The 17,168-nt window shown below is 55.5% G+C and overlaps 1 protein-coding gene across 1 annotated transcript in view; it reads left to right on the top strand.

The window, feature by feature from the left end:
• Positions 1 to 17,168, top strand: part of NCOR2 (nuclear receptor corepressor 2) — a 176,172-nt gene that overhangs the window by 138,872 nt on the left and 20,132 nt on the right. Inside the window, exons 20-28 of the mRNA XM_066331748.1 lie at positions 206 to 761; positions 5,004 to 5,124; positions 6,017 to 6,254; positions 10,845 to 11,000; positions 11,450 to 11,589; positions 11,671 to 11,776; positions 12,451 to 12,555; positions 13,411 to 13,514; positions 15,866 to 16,016. Coding sequence (XP_066187845.1) covers positions 206 to 761; positions 5,004 to 5,124; positions 6,017 to 6,254; positions 10,845 to 11,000; positions 11,450 to 11,589; positions 11,671 to 11,776; positions 12,451 to 12,555; positions 13,411 to 13,514; positions 15,866 to 16,016 — 1,677 coding nt within the window. The remainder of the gene's footprint in view (positions 1 to 205; positions 762 to 5,003; positions 5,125 to 6,016; positions 6,255 to 10,844; positions 11,001 to 11,449; positions 11,590 to 11,670; positions 11,777 to 12,450; positions 12,556 to 13,410; positions 13,515 to 15,865; positions 16,017 to 17,168) is intronic.

Below are 17,168 nucleotides of genomic sequence, written 5' to 3'. Positions count from 1 at the left end.
GCTGGGCAAGCAGAGAGGCCCCCAGAAGAGCCCTTTGCTTAGCAGGCTCTGGATTGGGGATCCCAGCACAGTTCTCCCAGCCCCGGGATCATCTCCCCCTCAGAGGAACGAGGGCGTTCTCTTCCCAAGGGAGGGGGTGGAGGCAGCGATATGGGAAGCAAAAATCTCAGGCTGATCCTTATTTTTATTTCTTCCCTTTTCTCAGCTGCAGTAAATAACAGCTCCGACACCGAGAGCATTCCCTCGCCAAGGCCCGAAGCCAAAGAAGGAGGCGAAAACGGGGCCAAGGCACCACCCGGGCCGGGAGGCGACGCCGGCACGGAACCGGCAGTCAAGTGGGAAGAGGCTCCAACACCCCCCGACGCTCCCCCTGCTCCCCCTGCCAACCCTGCTCCCGCTGCCAGCCCCCCGCCGGAGACCGCTCCCGAGCCACCCAGCACCGAGGAGAAGGTGCCGGAGGACCTGGTGGTGGACGTGGTGAAAACGGAGGAGCCGGAGGAGAAGGAGAGCGAGGAGCCCTGCAAGAGCGAGGTGAAGAAGGAGGAGAGCGAAGAGAGCCAGGAGAAGGACAAGGGGAATGACAAGAAGGTGGAAAGCGGCGTCAGCAGCGCGGGGACGGCGGGGACCGAGGGGACGCCCAAGGCCGAGAAGAAGGAGAGCCATAAGGGCAGTAAAGGCCCCGGGGTGAACCCCGACAGCGACTCCAGCGCGACCTGCAGCGCGGACGAGATGGATGAGCAGGATGCTGTGGACAAGAGCAGGTAGGAGCCGGGGGACAGGGGGACAAGGGCGTGACCCGAAGGCCAGATGAGCTTTTCCGTTGTGTGTCACAGCGCCCATGGGTGCCTTTGTGAGCTCCTGCTTGGGAATATCACTGCTCAGGCGTTCCCCCAGGCAAAGGGACTTCCCAGCTGTGTCCCCATGTGCCCCCAGCCCTTTGACTGCTGCTTCCAAAGGGGCTGTGACACAACAAGCAGTGCGATGTCCCAACATACGGGTGCTTCTAGGACACGGCCGTGGGCAGATGTTGGGTGCAGAGCCACTGCATGTGCTGGTGGCAGCTGCCCATCTGGGTGACGCAGTGGGGCGGGATGTGCTCTCAGGGACATGGAATTGTGCTGGTTTGCCAGCATCTGGAGCTGGGAATGGTTTCTGTCTGAGTTGGCACTGGCAGGAGAAAAGTCGTGTCAGGGATTGCGTTTCCAGTGCAAGAGGGGGCGAGCTGCTCCTTTGGCAGAGATGTTGCTCGGATCTGTAGGGGCAAATTATGCATCCTGGCCATAAAGGCAGGAGAATGTGGTGTGTGTGAGCTTTCTTGGGGCCGTGCCAGTGGGTCTTCACCTGAGACACTGCAGTCTGGAGCCCTCCACCCACCCCTAGGCCTGGCAGCCAAGAGCGCCTCAGACCCTTCATGGATGGCTCTTGGGACAGGGAGGAGAAACACTGGCCTCCTCCTTGGAGAAACATCCTGCTCCCCTCCCAGCTTTTCCCACAGGGCCCTCCCCACCCAAGAGCCTCACAGATGGGGAGAGAGGGTTTTCTGGGGAGGTTTTAAAGAATATATATGAATACACACATATTTGTAGCACTGAATTTTAGGATGGCTCCTGGGCCAGGTAGGACTCCTGTGTACACCCTGCCATTGTGTGTAGGGGCATCAGTCCCACCTTGACTCAGAGGTGGGCAGGGATTGAAGGCTGGCATCCTGCATCCAGTGTCAGCAAGCAAACCTTCTGTAGGCTCACAGGGAGCAGTTTGGCAGCAAGATGGGTGCTGCCAGGCTGTGTGCAGCACCGTGGATGGGCTTATTGAAAAGGCAGTTGAGCAAAGTGGTGGGATGAAGTCGGAGGGAGCTGTTGTGCATCCCACTGCTCCAAATGGCCTCTGCTTCTCCTGTGATTGATGCAGGAGCCAGTGGATGAGCACTGCCAGTGCAGGAGCATCCTCTGGGGTGCAGCCCCTCGCTGCTGAGCAGCTGGAACAGCGCTGGCCGTGCCAAGGGGTGGTGTGGATGCTGCTGGCCCTGGCCCCATGGCAGGGCTGAGGCCTCTTGGCTGCAGTGCTCCTCTTCAGCAATGGCCAGAGTCCAGCACCACCCCTCCCCACCCTCCCCTGCTTCCCAGGCAGGAGCAAATCTCCCAGTAAGGGAGAGTGAGGCCAGCAGGGCTGTCCTCCTCCAGTTTAACATTAACCCAACCGAAATCAGGGCAGCAGTGGCTTGTACCGACTTCTCAGCACCAGAGGAGCAAGTCGTCTTGGGAACGACTTTTCCATCACAGCTCCACGCTGAGTCAGCTCCTATCTCGCTTGTCAAACAGTTACCAGCTTCCAGGAATATTAAACATTAAACAGGCGTCCCGCAGCTCCCGGGCCACTCCTCTTATCCGGTGTGCCGATGAGGCGCGGGCGATAGCAGAGCCTGCTGGCATGGGAAGGCTGCAGCTGGCGCTGCCATCGGGCTCTTCCCAACCCAGGAGCACCCATAGGGCTGATCCTCAGCTGGCTCAGAGCTTTTGGCACGAGCTGGGGGGCTCGGTGCCCTTCCCAGCTGTAGCTTTGCTCCCTTTGCCTCCCCCGTGGGCCGAGGGCTGCCGCAGCGTGATGGAGCGGGGCCGGGGCTGCCGCGTGAGCCGCCCCGTCACCGCATCACCCGATGCTCACACACCCACCCAGCGCCAGCGGGGCGTGGGTGCTCTTCCCCGCGCCTGCCAAAGCATCAAGCTGTCCCCGGCATCTCCCGGGAGAGGACAGAGGGTGGCTGGGGTGTCCCCGCAGTGAGAAAAGGAAAAGGGTTCAGAGTTAGGGCAGCCTTTTTTTGGTCCTCCTCCTGCGGTTCGCGCTAGCAAAGGCATGTCCAGGATTGAGGAGGCGCAGCCTGAGCTCATCCGAGCTGAAGGAGGCAGCTGGTTGTCTGTGGTTCCGTGCAGCCAGTGCTGCAGGAGGGCTGCTGCAAGCAGGAGGTCACACCAGATGGGGACATTTGAGGGAGGCCACACACAGCTACCGCTGCAGACCTGCAACGTGGTGAGGAGACACCTGCACCAACCAAACCGGTGCTGCATATCCCATTGCTGGTTCAGCTATAGGTGCAGGGACTCTGCCAAGGCAGTTCCATGTTGGAGCCGTGTCTCTGGCTTGAGGGGAGCCCATTGTAGAGGTCTGGTAGCCACTGCCTTTGCACAACTGCTGTGGAGTCGTGTTTGGCTGGGTCGTGTGTCAGTGTGTTGGATCATGTGGAAGTTAAATTAGTCCCCATGCATCTGCATGGCAGAAGGAGAAGGAGTATGGGCAATGCAGTGTCACGGTCATCCCCAAAGCTTTGTGCCTGGGTGGGGACATTCTCACACTGCTGAGGCTCAGCTGTGAGCCTGCCAACCCCTTCCTGCTCTGACTCTTTTCCCATCCTTCCAATGCCATCAGTCATCTTAAGGCACTGGTCCTTGGGTTTTGGAGGAGCTGAGTTGTGCAGCAGGTGGATAAGAGATGCTAAGAACTGTTCATATGGTGATTTCCAGAGCAAAGCACCCAACAGACATTCCATTGTCTGGCACAAGATCTGCTGGGAGGGACGTAATAAATTAGGCAATTTGCATATTGATGAATTTAATACTGACTTTGGCTTCCGAAGCATCAGGATCCTGGAGGGCTTCAGGAAACCTGAACATCTTGAGGGTGCTTAAAGGGACTTCAAGGGCTCTTAAATGTACCTCTTCAAGCACCAACAAGTGCACGAAGCAGATGCTGGGGTAGCAGTTCCACGGCTCAGCCCAGCGTGAAGGTCTCAGGAACAAGTGCTGGGTGCCCTTGTCCCCAGCCCTGTGTCTCAGCAGATTTTGGGGCATTGCAGCCTTCCAGGAGTGTGGCTTCACAACACCTCTGTGGCTCCACAGGCAGACGTCATTGGGATTATTTAGGGAAGAGTTCCAAATTGCTGTCCCTTGGTTGGTTTCCCCTGGGTGCCCAGCCCTGGTCTCGGTGTGGAGGTGGGTCTCCTTCCCCTCTGATGCTGGGCACTGTGCAGAGCCAGGGCTGGGGCAGTCCCAGCACCACGATGAGTTTATTCCCTGCACATGGCCCCGCCACGCTTGTTTATTCATCCAAGGGTGAGCGTGGAATGACCTTGAAATTTATAGGCTGAAGAGAGCACTGAAATAACAGCTAAAATAAACAAATCAAGCTGTAAAGCTCGAAAACTATGAACTGGCTTCAACAAATTGGAGTCAGGAGGGAGAGAAAGCAGAGATGGCCTGGGCAGACGTGGTCCCTGAGGTCTTGGCACAAGCTCAGGAGCTGGACATGCTCAGGGTTTGACCCATGGGCTTTGCGTGCCTCCATCCCACCCTGTTTTGGTGGCACCATGGGGACACTCCCGTGTTTGCACAGGGGCTCTGCACAGCTGGCTGAGTGTCTACCAGGCAGCTCAAACAGCCAAGGGGAAGGGTGAGTGGTGAGGGTGCAGAGCTGCAGAGCTGCTGGACTGCTGAGTACCAAATCCCATCCAAATCCAGCCTTTCACGTGACCCGAGGGCCCAAATTGCCTGCAGTGGTGGTTTGCCCTGGCTTTAGCGCCTTGATAAAAGACAGTCCTTGAAGAAGAGCATGAAGCTGCTCGCCAGCCCTTGGTGAGCCCTACATGTGAGCTCTGGAGGGTAGCATGATGTCCAAATGAAATCTGAGCTGGTCACCTTGCTCCATAACACCCAGCTCTGGAGTCCATTTTCCCTCGGATTTATTCTGGACAGCAGCACATTTGCTAGAAATAGCACTGGGATGAAGGAAAGTGGGCTCAAGGGCCTCTTGAGCCAGACATAAGGGTCTTGTTTGAACATGTAGTCCCATGGGGGTTGTCTTTGAGCCCAGATTCCTGACACAGCGGTCCTGACGCACGCTCCTCTCTGATGCAGAGGATGTCCTCTGGGTTTGGCAGCACGAAACAGGGGCGCAGGGTGTGGGGGAGCCACGGGCCACACCTGTCCATGGCTGATGTTGTGTTTTGGTTCCAGGTTGCTGTCCCCCCGGCCCAGCCTGCTCAGCACCACCAGCGACACCCGGCTCAACTCCTCGCCGCAGAAGCCGCTGGACCTGAAACAGCTGAAGCAGAGAGCTGCTGCCATCCCTCCCATTGTGAGTACCCTGCTGGAGAGGGCCAGGACTGGGAGCACAGCCTGTGCCTCATGCATGCTCTCCCGCTGGGCTCCGTGGTGTGTGTCAGGGTTGCAGGGATGTGCTCATCCCTGGGGATGGCCTCTGGTCTGCAGAGAGCTGTGCCTGGGCGGTGTGAGCCCCCCGGCCTGGCAAGGTGCTCTCTGTGCAGAGCGTGTTCCCAGCTGCTGGAGCGGCTCTGCCAGCAGCATTTGGATGTCTCTTGAGCTCTTTTATCAGAAAATCGTGGGAGGTCTGGGCAGAAAAAGCTTCTCGCTGCCACATGACTGCTGCCTCCCATTGCTTTAAAAAGAAAGAGTGCACCTTCCCAGCCCTGCACTTCATCTTGTGCTTGAAGGATATCACCTTCCTCACCCAGGAGCTTTGCCTGGTCCCTCTTTTTGATTGGCAGTACCCATGTACTGGAAGTACTGATACAGTGGCTTGGGCTGTGAGAAGCATCCTGGTATCGCACTGGAGCAGCAGTGGCACAGGGTGGGCAGGGAGGAAATCCCTGCTTTGGGGTTTGCATGCTCAGGGGGGACCCATTCCTGATCCAGTTTCCCATATTGCAGCTTAACATGTGGCTGCTGTAATGTAACTTCTGGCAAAAGCTACAAGCACGTAACTATAGATTAGAGGTTTTGAACGAGTCTGACTCTTTCCTGTAGTATCACCAGCACAGAGCTGATGCTCTTTGTCATGGGCTTTTTTAATCTCCTGTGGCTAGTGAGCTATGAAATCCTGTTTGGTCTCTGCTCAGACTTGCCACGATAGTGTGGGGCAGTGGCTTCTCATAACTCCTGGTGTCTTCAAGATTGTTATGGAAGTCAACAGCACCTGATGAGCATCTCCAACCCTTCCTGCTTTGCAGATTTCAGAAGGTTTCTCAGAGGGGGTTCTGCAGAGTGGAAGCGCGAAGCCTCAGGTGCCTCCCCACGCCTTGGCCCTCTACCAGCAGCAGATCACAAAAGCCCACGAGTCTGCCCGTGAGGACATGCCCCCGAGCAAGCTCTCCCAGTCCCAGCAGCAGCAGGCTGAGAAGGAGCAGCAGCAGCCCAGCAGCAGTCCCAGGGGGAAGAGCCGGAGCCCCGCTGTTGGTGACAAGGAAGGTATGGCTGTGTGTGTGTCAGTGTGCGTTTATCCATGTGGAGCACTCGGGGGGTGCAGCTGTATGCAGCCAGCAGCTCTCCCCCTCTTAGGTGAAAGCTTGTTTCGACCCCTGAAAGCTCTTTAATGGCATCTTGAGGCAGGACGAGAGAGGCAGGGCTAATTTCCCATGTTCATTAGACAGTACACGATGTCTCATTGAGCCCACAGCAAACACCGGGCAGTGTGGAGCGCCGAGGAGGTGAAGATTGCCTTTATTAGAGTCTGCCATTCACCAGAGAGCAGAGGGGCCTGGAGGCATGCCAAGGCTCTGGGCACAATGGCTCTTTTCTACCTTGCTGGCTTTCTATAAAGAATGCTTTTAATGCACAGCGGGGACCATTATTTCATTTAAAATCAATGCTAATACTGTGACTCGGAGTCCAAAGGTTCCTGTAAAGATTCCCAGTGCTTTCTCCCCGGAATAGCTCTGATGTGGTTTGGCTGCCTAATGAGCAATTCAGAGGTTCCCACCATAGAACATCTGAAACATTATTAGCCTGAGCACCTGGGGATCAAGGTTAAGGAGAGACGGGAAGTCCTGATGAGACCATCCTCTAAATGTGTTTTTAATCTGAGTGTTAGAGTCTGTTCCAGTTCAGAGTCTGTGTCCCTGCCCCCCATAGCCAGCCTGTGGCTCAGTTGTTAAGGAAGAAGAGTGGCTGTCACCAGTGGCACAGTCAGGAGCAGGGAAGTTGGTCTTGGGTGGGTACAATGTCCACCAGTGCTGGATCCTGAACAGGAATGGGTGCAGCTGCAAAAATCACTTGCTTGTGCATGGAAGAGGAGGGTGGATAAGACTGTACCGAGGAGGCACTGGACCTGGGCTGTGATCTTTGCTGGAAAATCACTGCACTAGGTCACTGTCCAGCCGCCAGGATTGTAGCAGCCTGCTCTGCAGTGTCCAGGCCAGGCAGTTATTCCTCAAGCTGTCATGTCCCTCTGGACAGAAGGATGTGCTTGCCAAAAGAGTTGGTTGCTGGCACTTGGCCACAGTTTTTTCAAACAATAAATAGCACCGTGTGTGCATCACACCTTCAGAATGTTTTGCATATGAGCAAGGAAGGTGACTGCTCACCTTGCAAGAAAGGGAGTTTCCCCTAAGTCGTGCTGTTGCCGCCCGTGAAGCCTCATTTCCAGTTGATCTTATCCCTCTGTGCTCCTGTTTGCTGCCCAGATGGAACAGTTCCCTTCCAGCTCTTCCCCCTCAGTGGCAGGTAATCAGGTTTGATCTCCTGTGCAGATCTGGTGCTGCACTGCTCAGCTTCCTTGTGAGCTGGGTGCCACAGCCAGCACTCCAGCCTGGAGCTGAGCATTGCCTGTGTCCCAGTGCTGCAGCTCCAGCTTTCCCCTGGCCGCAGGAGGATGAGGAGGTGAGGCAGATCAGTGGGTATGAGGTACAAGAGGGGGTTGAAGTCACCCACTCCACTCTGCGGCCTGCTGGCACCATTATCAAACACAAGGATCTGTTATCCAGGTGGATCTTTTGTTGCTTTGTTCTCTGTGAAGCACTAATGATATGGAGCACTTTATTCTCTCTTCCGTACAGCTCTGAATCTTTCATGTTAATGAAAGTAATTATGCCTCCCTGTATCCCTGCAAACATTTCAGCAGGTCTTGGGCTCCAGCTGTGTGCTCTCCAAGCCCTGTGTGGTTGTGCATCTGTGCTGGGTGCCACAGTGGGTCTGGAATGCCTGTGGACCCTAGGGAGACTTAGGCTGGTCTCCCCTGTTCACGATGGGAACGCATCTCCCTTTTATAAAGCAGCAGGTTTGTGATGAGTCTCCTCAAGGGGAGAAATCAACTCCTCCAAAGCCCTGGTTTCAGCACAAGTATGGACTCAGGCACTGTCTCAGTTCTGTCTCTGTCTCTTGGAACACATCCTGGCTGTGGGTCAGGGGTTAGAAGGGAGATAGCCAGATAGTCCTGGCAAATCTGTGTGCATCCCTTCCCTCCCTCGCTCTCCGAGGCATCCCAGTGAAGTGGCAAGCATCCAGCCTGCAGACATCGTGCTGCCACATGGCTTGGAGTTAAAAGGGAGAGTCCAGCACAGCCTGCAGAGCCCTCTGGAGAGCAGCCCCGTGCCACCTCTCAGCAAGGGGCTGGCTCCACCAGAGCAGGTACTCCTGTTCCTCCCTGGCTCCATAACTCGAACTCCTGCAACCGCTCCGGAGATCAACATCCTTCACGCCGCTCTGGATCCGCTTCAAAGCCGAGTCCTGCACACATCCTGGCCGAGGCGTTGGCCGCCTCGCAGCTGCTGCCTGGGGCCGATTCGCCTTGGAGGGTGGCCAGCCAGCCTGTACCTTCCCCAGCACTGCCCTGCCTTCCAAGAGGAGCTGCTGCTCACGGGGCTGGGCAGAGGCAGGGCGGCCCTGCCTGGATCTCAGCGACAGGCAGACGGGTCCCTTTCCCCAGCGCCGAGCTGCCGTCGGGCGTATCTCGGGTTATCGCTCGGCGGTCGGAGCGCCGGCGGTGTGTTTTGCGTTGATTTAGTTGTGTTTCATTTGGCCTTTGTAGGCGACGGGGAGCCAAGAGCATTAATTTGGATGACGGATCGTATAAACTCTGACTCCTTCGCTCCCATTCCAGGGACTTGATAAACGGTAATAGGAACTCTCTCTTCCCCGTGTAAGTGCTATTTTATCAAAAGCTGGCTGAGTTATAGCCACCCTCTAATGCGGGGGCAATTAGGAACTGGCCACATTTCACAGGCTGGAGAGGCTTGCAGGGGAGGGGACGGCTCCCACGAGGAGGGGAGGAGGATGAGGCTCTCCGAGAGCCATCCAGGGTGCACATAGCCTTGGCTGACAGTGCCTTGGCGTCAGGGAGCGTCTTCAGCTGGGACATCCCAGCACTGTTTGCCCCCACACGAGCAGAGCTGAAAGGGGCCGAGCTGAAGGGGAGAAGATCGGGGAGTGTGAGTGTGCCAGAGACTCTCCATCAGTGAGGAGGATGTGCCTGGATTCCCCTGAATTGGCAGGATGAAGGGATCCTGAGTGGGGACACAGAAGAGGCCACCGCCCAAGTCTGGTCCCACCAGGCTGCAGAGATGTGAGTGCCTGCACACCTCTGTGTGCCCAGAATGGATTTCTTCTCTCACTGAAGCGGACAAGAATAATCTCCCAGCTTCTGAGTACACTGAGCATTAATAACGATAATGTAGTAAAGCCTCATTAAATTGGGCCTCTGATAATCTACTTGCCCTATTATTAGGCTTAGCAGGATTGAGCATCTATTTTTATCAAAAATTGATGGTTAAAGGCTGGGTTCATTTGTGATTGCTATTGTTTACTGCCCAGTTTCTAATTTCTGGGCTATGTGAATGTTACAAAGGTGGATCTGGGGAGGAAGGGCAGTGCAAAATGAAGTGTTTATTGATTACAAGCAAATCCTACCAAACCTGCCACTAATCCATCCAGAAAAGGCTGTCTCATCCGTCTGCTTAGCCAAGCGTGAGGATGCATTTGGCATAGAGCTGGTGCAGATGAAGCCTCTCTTTTCCTCAGCATCTTTCAGCACATGGCAGGGTTCAGGTGTCCCCAGCACAGCTCCTCCGTCATTAAGCTCTTCTTGGCCTCCCATCAGCCTTTTTATAGCCAGGATGAACCCAGCCTGGTATCCAGGATGCCCTGAACCAGCTAATTTTGGGAAGCTTTCCTGCCCACAGCCTGTGCCTCACAGAGGACCAGTGAGCTTTCCTCATTTGGTTGTTCCACAGAGCCCATCTCCATCTTCGTTTGCCTTTGACAGTCTCGAGCAGCAGGCTTGTCCCCAGGTGTTCAGAGAACATCAGTGTGTTATGCTCTTGCTGTCTGAGAAACTGATGCCATTATTTCTGGCCCCTTCCCACAGCCTACAGATGGTTTATAGCCAGGAACCAGCCTTTAAGAGCAGCTGAGGTTTCACATCTCTGCGTGATGTGGGCATGAGCCTGTCCCTGGTGTGCTGGCATTGTAGTGGTCCAGGTACCTCGTGTGGTGACCACAGTGTGGTCAGCAGCAAGTTGGTGCCCTCTGGTTGTCCCCCATGCACCAGAGGGATGCCAACAGTGCTGCTCCTTGGCTTTAACCTCAGGGAAGGATTTGGCAGCAGCATCATTAATCCTCCAGCCCTGCCATGCTGGGATGATGTGGAGCTGTGGGCACAGGCAGGAGCTGCCCAGGAGCAATTCACTAATGGCCAAATCCTGGCAAGGAGCTGGGCTCTGTGACTAGCTGTGTGCCAAATGCCATCTCTCCTGGGTGAGGTGGGATGGCACCAGGTCCACGGAGCTTCCTGCAGGCAGTGAGCACCAGCAGAGTCCCCGACACAGACATCCCACTGCACTTTAAATCTGAGTAAAATAAATGCTGTCAAATCCAGGCAGTGACACTGAACTTTTTCCTTTTAGCTTTGTTGGGGAATTCAACCCTCACCTCGTGACCAAGTTGGACTGAACTGAAGCCATCTTCTGTGCTTGGAGCTGGCTCTTGCTTCCCTGCCTGTGCTCACAGGGACCCCTCGCTCATGTTGGCCACTGACCACACACTTTCTCTCTGTGTCCTTTGCAGAAAAGTCCGTGCATTTCTCAGCCATTGCAGAGGCTCAGAAGCTGAGTGCCGAGTCGATGGCTGCCTCGTGCTGGCCCCCTGTCCTGTCCTACCCCCGGGATGTGATCAAAACTTCTCCCCAGGCGGAGCCCCACTTGTTCCAGTATAACCCACCAGGCAAGTAAAACCCACTGGCTGTGTGGAGTGTGCCCTGCCTGATGTAGGGCTGAGCACAGAGGCTGTGCTTACAGCCTGGATCACAGGTTGGACTATTTGAAGGTCTCAGGGTGGTCAGCTCTGGCTGGGGCAGGTGTAGGGATGTGTCACAAGGCAGTGTGGGTGCAAAGTCAGGCAGGTTTTATCCCTCACTGTGTTGTCCTTTCTGGCTGGAGGGCAGACAGGTTGGGCACAGCTCATCCTCTGGCTGCAGAGGGGACAAGGCAGTAATTTCAACTCTTCCAGTCCTTTCCAAAACGACCGTGTGGCTTGGAGCGTGGTGCAGGCTCACAGCTGGCCAGGTCACTGCATCCATCCAGCCCCTGCTCCCTCCCGTGCCCCTGGGCTCTCCTGTGGCTGCAGCTGCTCTGCCTGCCCTCAGTCTCACTCAGTTTGTGTTCTCCTCACAGGACACCCCATCCCACTGAACCTGCATGAGAGCTCTCGCTCAGGGCTGCAGAGACTAGCCAGCATCTCCAACCCTCCTCCCCTCATCTCCTCCACCAAGCACCCCTCCGTGCTGGAGAGATCCGTCGGATCCATTTCCCAGGTAGGCTGTGGATAGATGTGAGCAGTGGAGATGCCTCGCAGGGACCATCAGTTGCTCCTGACCTCTCCTCTTGCCCCACAGGGACTGCCCATCCAGCTCCACACACCCTACAGCCCCGAGCACGCCAAGGTCCCCGTTGGTTCCATCACCATGGGCCTGCCACTAACCATGGATCCCAAGAAACTGGGTAAGGAACTGGGAGACAAGTTGTTTCTCACAGCTACTCTGAGAGCAGGAGGGAACGAGCTTGCCAGAAGCGTAGGGGAAAGGAGGAGTACAGGGCACAGCAAGGGAGCACAGAGAGAACTGCTAAGAGGATGAAAGGATTAGTCCATCAGGGGAGCAGAGACACAGGGAGCTAAATTTGTGCAGTGTAGGAAAGCAACAACTCGGTCAGGGACACTTCCCAGCCTATAAATACTCTCCAGCTAATACTGTGATCGAAGGAAGGAAATATATTGTTGCTCCCCAGACTGGTAGGATAAAGAGTAAATGGCCTGAAGTGAACAAAGAAAGTGTTTAGTCTGCAGATTTGGAAGCTTTTCTTAACAGCGGGAGGGAATGGGTGAGGGATCAAGCCTGGGGAGGAGGGATATGAGCTCTGTTTCCCACTGTGTGTGGGTTCTGTTACAAACCAGCACAGGGTTTTCAGTGTCAGCTCTGGGCCCAGTGTGGGCAGTGCCAAGGCAAAGCATCTGGCTTTTCTCGATGGTGTTTGTGTATTCACCACCCTGAGGAAGCCCCTCCCAAAGATCTGGGAATGGCAAAAATACCGAGGAGGTGCTGCCTCCGGGCTGGCACAGCCAAGGACTGTGGCCTGGTGTCCTGCACCTGTGCTGATACATGGTTTATGTTTTCCAGTGCCTTTTCCTGGAGTAAAGCAGGAACAACTTTCTCCTAGAAGCCAGGCAAGCCAGCCAGAAAGTCTGGTTCTGCAGCCATCCCAGGAGGGCTCCATCCTGCGGGGTGAGCACCCGGAGCAGGAGGCTCAGCTGTGGGGAGGGGAGGGATGCTGGATGCTGGATGCTGCCACACTGGCTGCAGCTGCCCAGTGAACTCACGTTGGACTCCTGGAATTGTGCCCAGCCAAAGGGTTCTCTTTGTCCCTTTTCTCTACCTCCCCAAATCAAGGCCTCAGGCATCGATTCTGGTGGACGTTTTGTGTTCAAGAGGCACCTGAAAATCTGTTGCTTAAGACAAAGCAAGACCTGTTTAAATTACATTTATTGGTATTTTCATGCTCTTCTTTGTTGCTGCTGTAGCTGGACAGGGACCCCATTTTGGTTAAATACAGCCCTTACGGGTTTCTTTCCCCATTAACCAGGCAGAAGAAAGTAAATGTAAAGGTTTTGCTTTTTAGTGCATGTTCTGGTTTGTGAACCCCCCCAGTAAGACAAGTTGGGAGCCTGAGTGTGGTGGGCTGGCTCCAACCCAGAACAGATCTCTGTGAATGAACTCAAGCCACCCTGAGCTGCATCTCACCACAGTTCTGCTCTGATCACATCAGGAGAGGCTGAGCCAGGCTGTGCTTTCTCCCAGGCTCATAAATCTGCCTGGCCACATCCACAGCAGGGAGCTGATAACCTCAGAAATACCTATATTTTACCTCCTCTCCACCCCACATTCACTCAGGGGGGACTTTCTCAAGAGACTTGGTACAAAGGGTTTTGCAAGGCTTGGGGTTGAACACTGAGGGTGTCCCCTCCAGTACCACAGCTTGCTAGAGACTGGGTCAAATCCTGCCCTTCGTAGTCTCAGCCCTGCAGGTTTTCTGCTGGACAGCAAATCTGGCCACCAGCTCACAGGTTTTGTGTCCTACAGGTACTTCCCTCAGCTCTGCCTCGGGAGGAAGCATCACCAAAGGAACACCCACATCCAGACCCCCTCCGGAGTCGCCCATCACCTACCGAGGGTCCATCACACATGTAGGTCCCTTGTCTCCCCTGGGTGCTGGACATGGGCCCTGGGGTTTGTGGGGCACACTGGGTGTGCAGGGCAGGGCTCTGTGATGCTCCCACTCCGTGGAGCCCCTCAGAGAGGTCTGCAAAGAGCCCCCACTTGGGATGGTGTGAGTGGTGTCCCACGAGTGAGGACTGCAGAAGAGCAGAGCCCAACAAACAGCAGTGCAGCCTTACAAACACCTTTAAACCTTGCTTTGCCTTTTGTAGCTATCAAAAACAGAGGCAAAAGCAGCTGTAAATAGCTCTGGCAAGATCATCTTGCCAGGGCAAGAAAGTGGAGCAGAGCAAAGGAGGTGGGTGGAGGGCCCAGGCCAGGTGGAGCAGGGAGGAGGCTGTGAGGGGCAGGTGAGGTAGCAGGAGCTGCTGCCAGGGCTGAGCATGCTGTGCTGGGGGTCCTGCCCAAAGGCTCTTCAGCAGGAAGATACTTTGGCCTTAATCTCCACCATCCATCTTCAGAAGAGCAGCTGGCAAGCGGGCGATAGTTTCTTGCAGTGTGAGTTATTGCTCATTTGGTAGCAGAGCGGAGAGCATTAAAAAAAAAAAAAATCTGTTACCCATGGGGATTTTATCTGGCCATCATTCAGATATTTAAAGACATTCAGGCTCCAGTTTTTGCCTCCTTTCTTCAAGGAGGATGACCACGTTCACTTTGGCCCTGGGGACCTGATCCTGAATCCTGGCCCAGGGCAAAGGTTTGGCTTGTCTGGTGCCTTGTGTCCAACAACTGCCAGGAGTGGGTGCTCAGGGGCTGTAAATAACCCATCAGAGCAAACACTTGCTCCATCCTCTCAGATGCTCCTGCAGCAGCTGTGGGCAGCAGTGGGTGGGTGTGAAGGACCTTGAGCACCATGTGCCAATTCAGGAGATGAGCAGAGTTTGGTGAGACGCTGTTATGCATCCAATTAATGAATCCAGCCAGCTAACGAATGCATCCAGATTCCTTTGTTTGGTTTGGGATTAAGGTAGCAAGCCCAGACCCAGGGCATTGCCTGTCTCCTGCTGGCCCAGCAGCCTGCATCCCTCTGCTTCTGCTGGGGAGAAGGAGCCCCCTGTTCTGGCAGTAGCTCCTGGTACCAGAGCTGATACTTGATCTCAGATTAGTCATCCAGTTCACAGGAAGCAGATCTTGAATATATGCTCTCTGCTCTGAAGCCATCTGTCATCACTTGTTTCACATCCCCTTGGAGCGTGTCTGCAGAAGGGAGGTGACTTACCTGGGGCTGGGAGAGCCATTACCAGGTGCCCAGATCCACTGCAAGGGTGAATGACCAGAGGACTGAACCCACACGCTGCCATGTCCTGGCTTTTGAGGACTGCTGCTACTCTGAGGGCTTGGTAAAGAGCAGGGTCACCCCCAGGCAGGAGTGGGGAAAGAGCCTGAGTGGCACAAACTGGGAGCACCAGCAAAGCTGGCGAGGGCATCACGTCCCCAAAGCTTTCCCCAGGCAGGCAGCAGTCCCAGGGCTTGCTTGGGTTAAAGGAGCTGAGTAGGCAGGTGTCAGTCAGGAGTGTCACTCTGACAGCATCACTGTGCCTTCCCAGAGATGGGGAAGGGGGACTGTCACCGACAGGTTACAGTGGCAGAAGGATGTTAATCACCAGTGACTCCTCAGGGACATCCATCTCCGTGTGTTTTGAAGGGGATTCAGGAGGCGGGTGCTGTGAGCTGTCTGTGGCAAAGGAGAGGTTTCAGTTCACACTGGTGTGTGTGTGGGGAGCCTGCTGCTGTTCCTGTTGGAGAGCTGAGGCAGGCTCTGCTCCCCGACCTGCTCCGGGACCGGTTTCGTTGTCGCCCGGGCGCGCCGCCAGCCGCCAGCTCCCGCACGCAGGCAGCTCACTGAAGGTCACACTGCTGCCAGCAGATGTGCCTGGGTGGGCAGGACATCTCTGTGGCTCCCGTGCCAAGCCGGGGAAATAGGCTGCAGGGAACAAGCTAATGCTGGAGCAGTGCCTGCTGTCACTAAGGTGTCCCCGTGGCAGCACCAGCCTTGTCCCCTAAACCTGGGGAGAGCGAGCAGGGCAGGTAGCTTACTCCCAAACACGCTGGGTGAGAGCTGCTGTTTTGGAGGTTTGTGCTCTCCTCATCCCCTGCCTCTTCCCAGCAGCCTCACGCAGATCACGTACCTTTTTACCGCTCCTCGTTATCGTTCTCATCAATAATTAAGCTGCGAGTCCCTGGCTGTTGGCTGCGCCAGGAAGCGGAGGCCGGGTGTGCTCCCTGCGCTCGGCTTCCCGCGAGGAACAGCCTGTCCCCGCACGGCGTTTGCTTAATTGCTTGTGACACTGTTAAATATGGATCTTGGTGGCTTTCCAAGGGCACCCCGGCAGAAGTGCTGTACAAAGGAACCATTACCAGGATAATTGGAGAAGACAGCCCCAGCAGAGCAGAGAAGGCGAGGGAGGATGCCGTGCCCAAAGGACATGTCATCTACGAAGGGAAGAAAGGCCACGTGCTGTCCTACGAGGGTAAGTCCTAGTCCTCTCTGCCTTTTTAGGGCAGATGCCAGGGGTTTGTGCCACTGTGGCTGGGACTTGGGAGCTATTTGAGGGAAGGCTGGCAAAGAACAACAAGCCAGCCTCATGTCTTTGCTTCCAACATTTCTCTCCCTTCCCACCCTGGTACCCTGTGTCCATCTGTCCCGTGTGGTTATCTTGTCTTAGAGATGGCAGACAGAGTTGCAATAATTTTGGGAACCAGGGAAGAGGAGAGGACCAGATAGGAAGGTGTTACCTTCATCCCTAGCACCCTGTGCTGGACTGATTGAAAACATTACGAGAGTACTCCCAAACTCTTGTGTCAAGGTGGACTCAAAAACCTGCAAGATGGAGGCAAGTCAGGCGGTTTGGCATAAAGGTTTATTTGGATGTCAGATTCTCACCTGCCTTGACTTGGGCACTGTGAGGCTTTTCCAGCATGGGGCTGCCCTGCAGGAATCCTCCTGGGCCCAACCTCAGTGTCTGGTGAGTTTAGCTCGAGCTGTTGGAGGTGGTGAAGCCATTCCTGCATCCCACAAGGAGCCTGTCTGGGGCTGTGGTGGCTGCTGCCTCACCCCCACAGCACGGGAACGCTTTTCCTCAGAAACTGCCTGCGGTGCCTCGCTGCATTAGTGGTGCAGCAGGTGGTGACCAGCTGCTCCTGCCTGCTCTGCGCCTGCTCAGCCCTTCCCAGCACCGGACATCAAAGCTGCTCTGTGTGTCCCGGTGCCTCCCGTTGGAGATAAGCAGATGTTGCTCTCCAGTGGGGCTGGAAACAGCTCCGTTCTTGCCTTTCACCGTGTGCAGGGTCAGGAGTTTCTGTTGTGGAGCTGGACTCCTGCTGCCTTGCACCTGTAGTCAGCAAGAGCCGACTCAGAGGTGCTGGAGCCCTGAATCCTCTTGGGGTAAAGCACTGATGTGTGCTTTGGTCTACAAAGGGATGGCCATCCTTGTGTGTCACCTCCCTTCTCAGCTGAGTTTGGAGATGACTAAGGAGCTGATTCCAACCTCAGCTGCCTCAGTGGGAGTCTCTGGCAAGTTGCTGTGCTGCTTGAGCCCTCTGCCTCTATCCCTGGGGCACAGTATCCGTTCCAGCCTGGGCTCTGTGGGCAGTGCTGCAGGCACTGTGTCCCACAGAAGTCC

The sequence above is a fragment of the Sylvia atricapilla genome, chromosome 17, assembly GCF_009819655.1.
Source record: "Sylvia atricapilla isolate bSylAtr1 chromosome 17, bSylAtr1.pri, whole genome shotgun sequence".
NCBI classification, from domain to species: domain Eukaryota; kingdom Metazoa; phylum Chordata; class Aves; order Passeriformes; family Sylviidae; genus Sylvia; species Sylvia atricapilla.
Note: the sequence above shows the minus strand (reverse complement) of the source record. Positions and strands in the feature narration are given on the sequence as shown.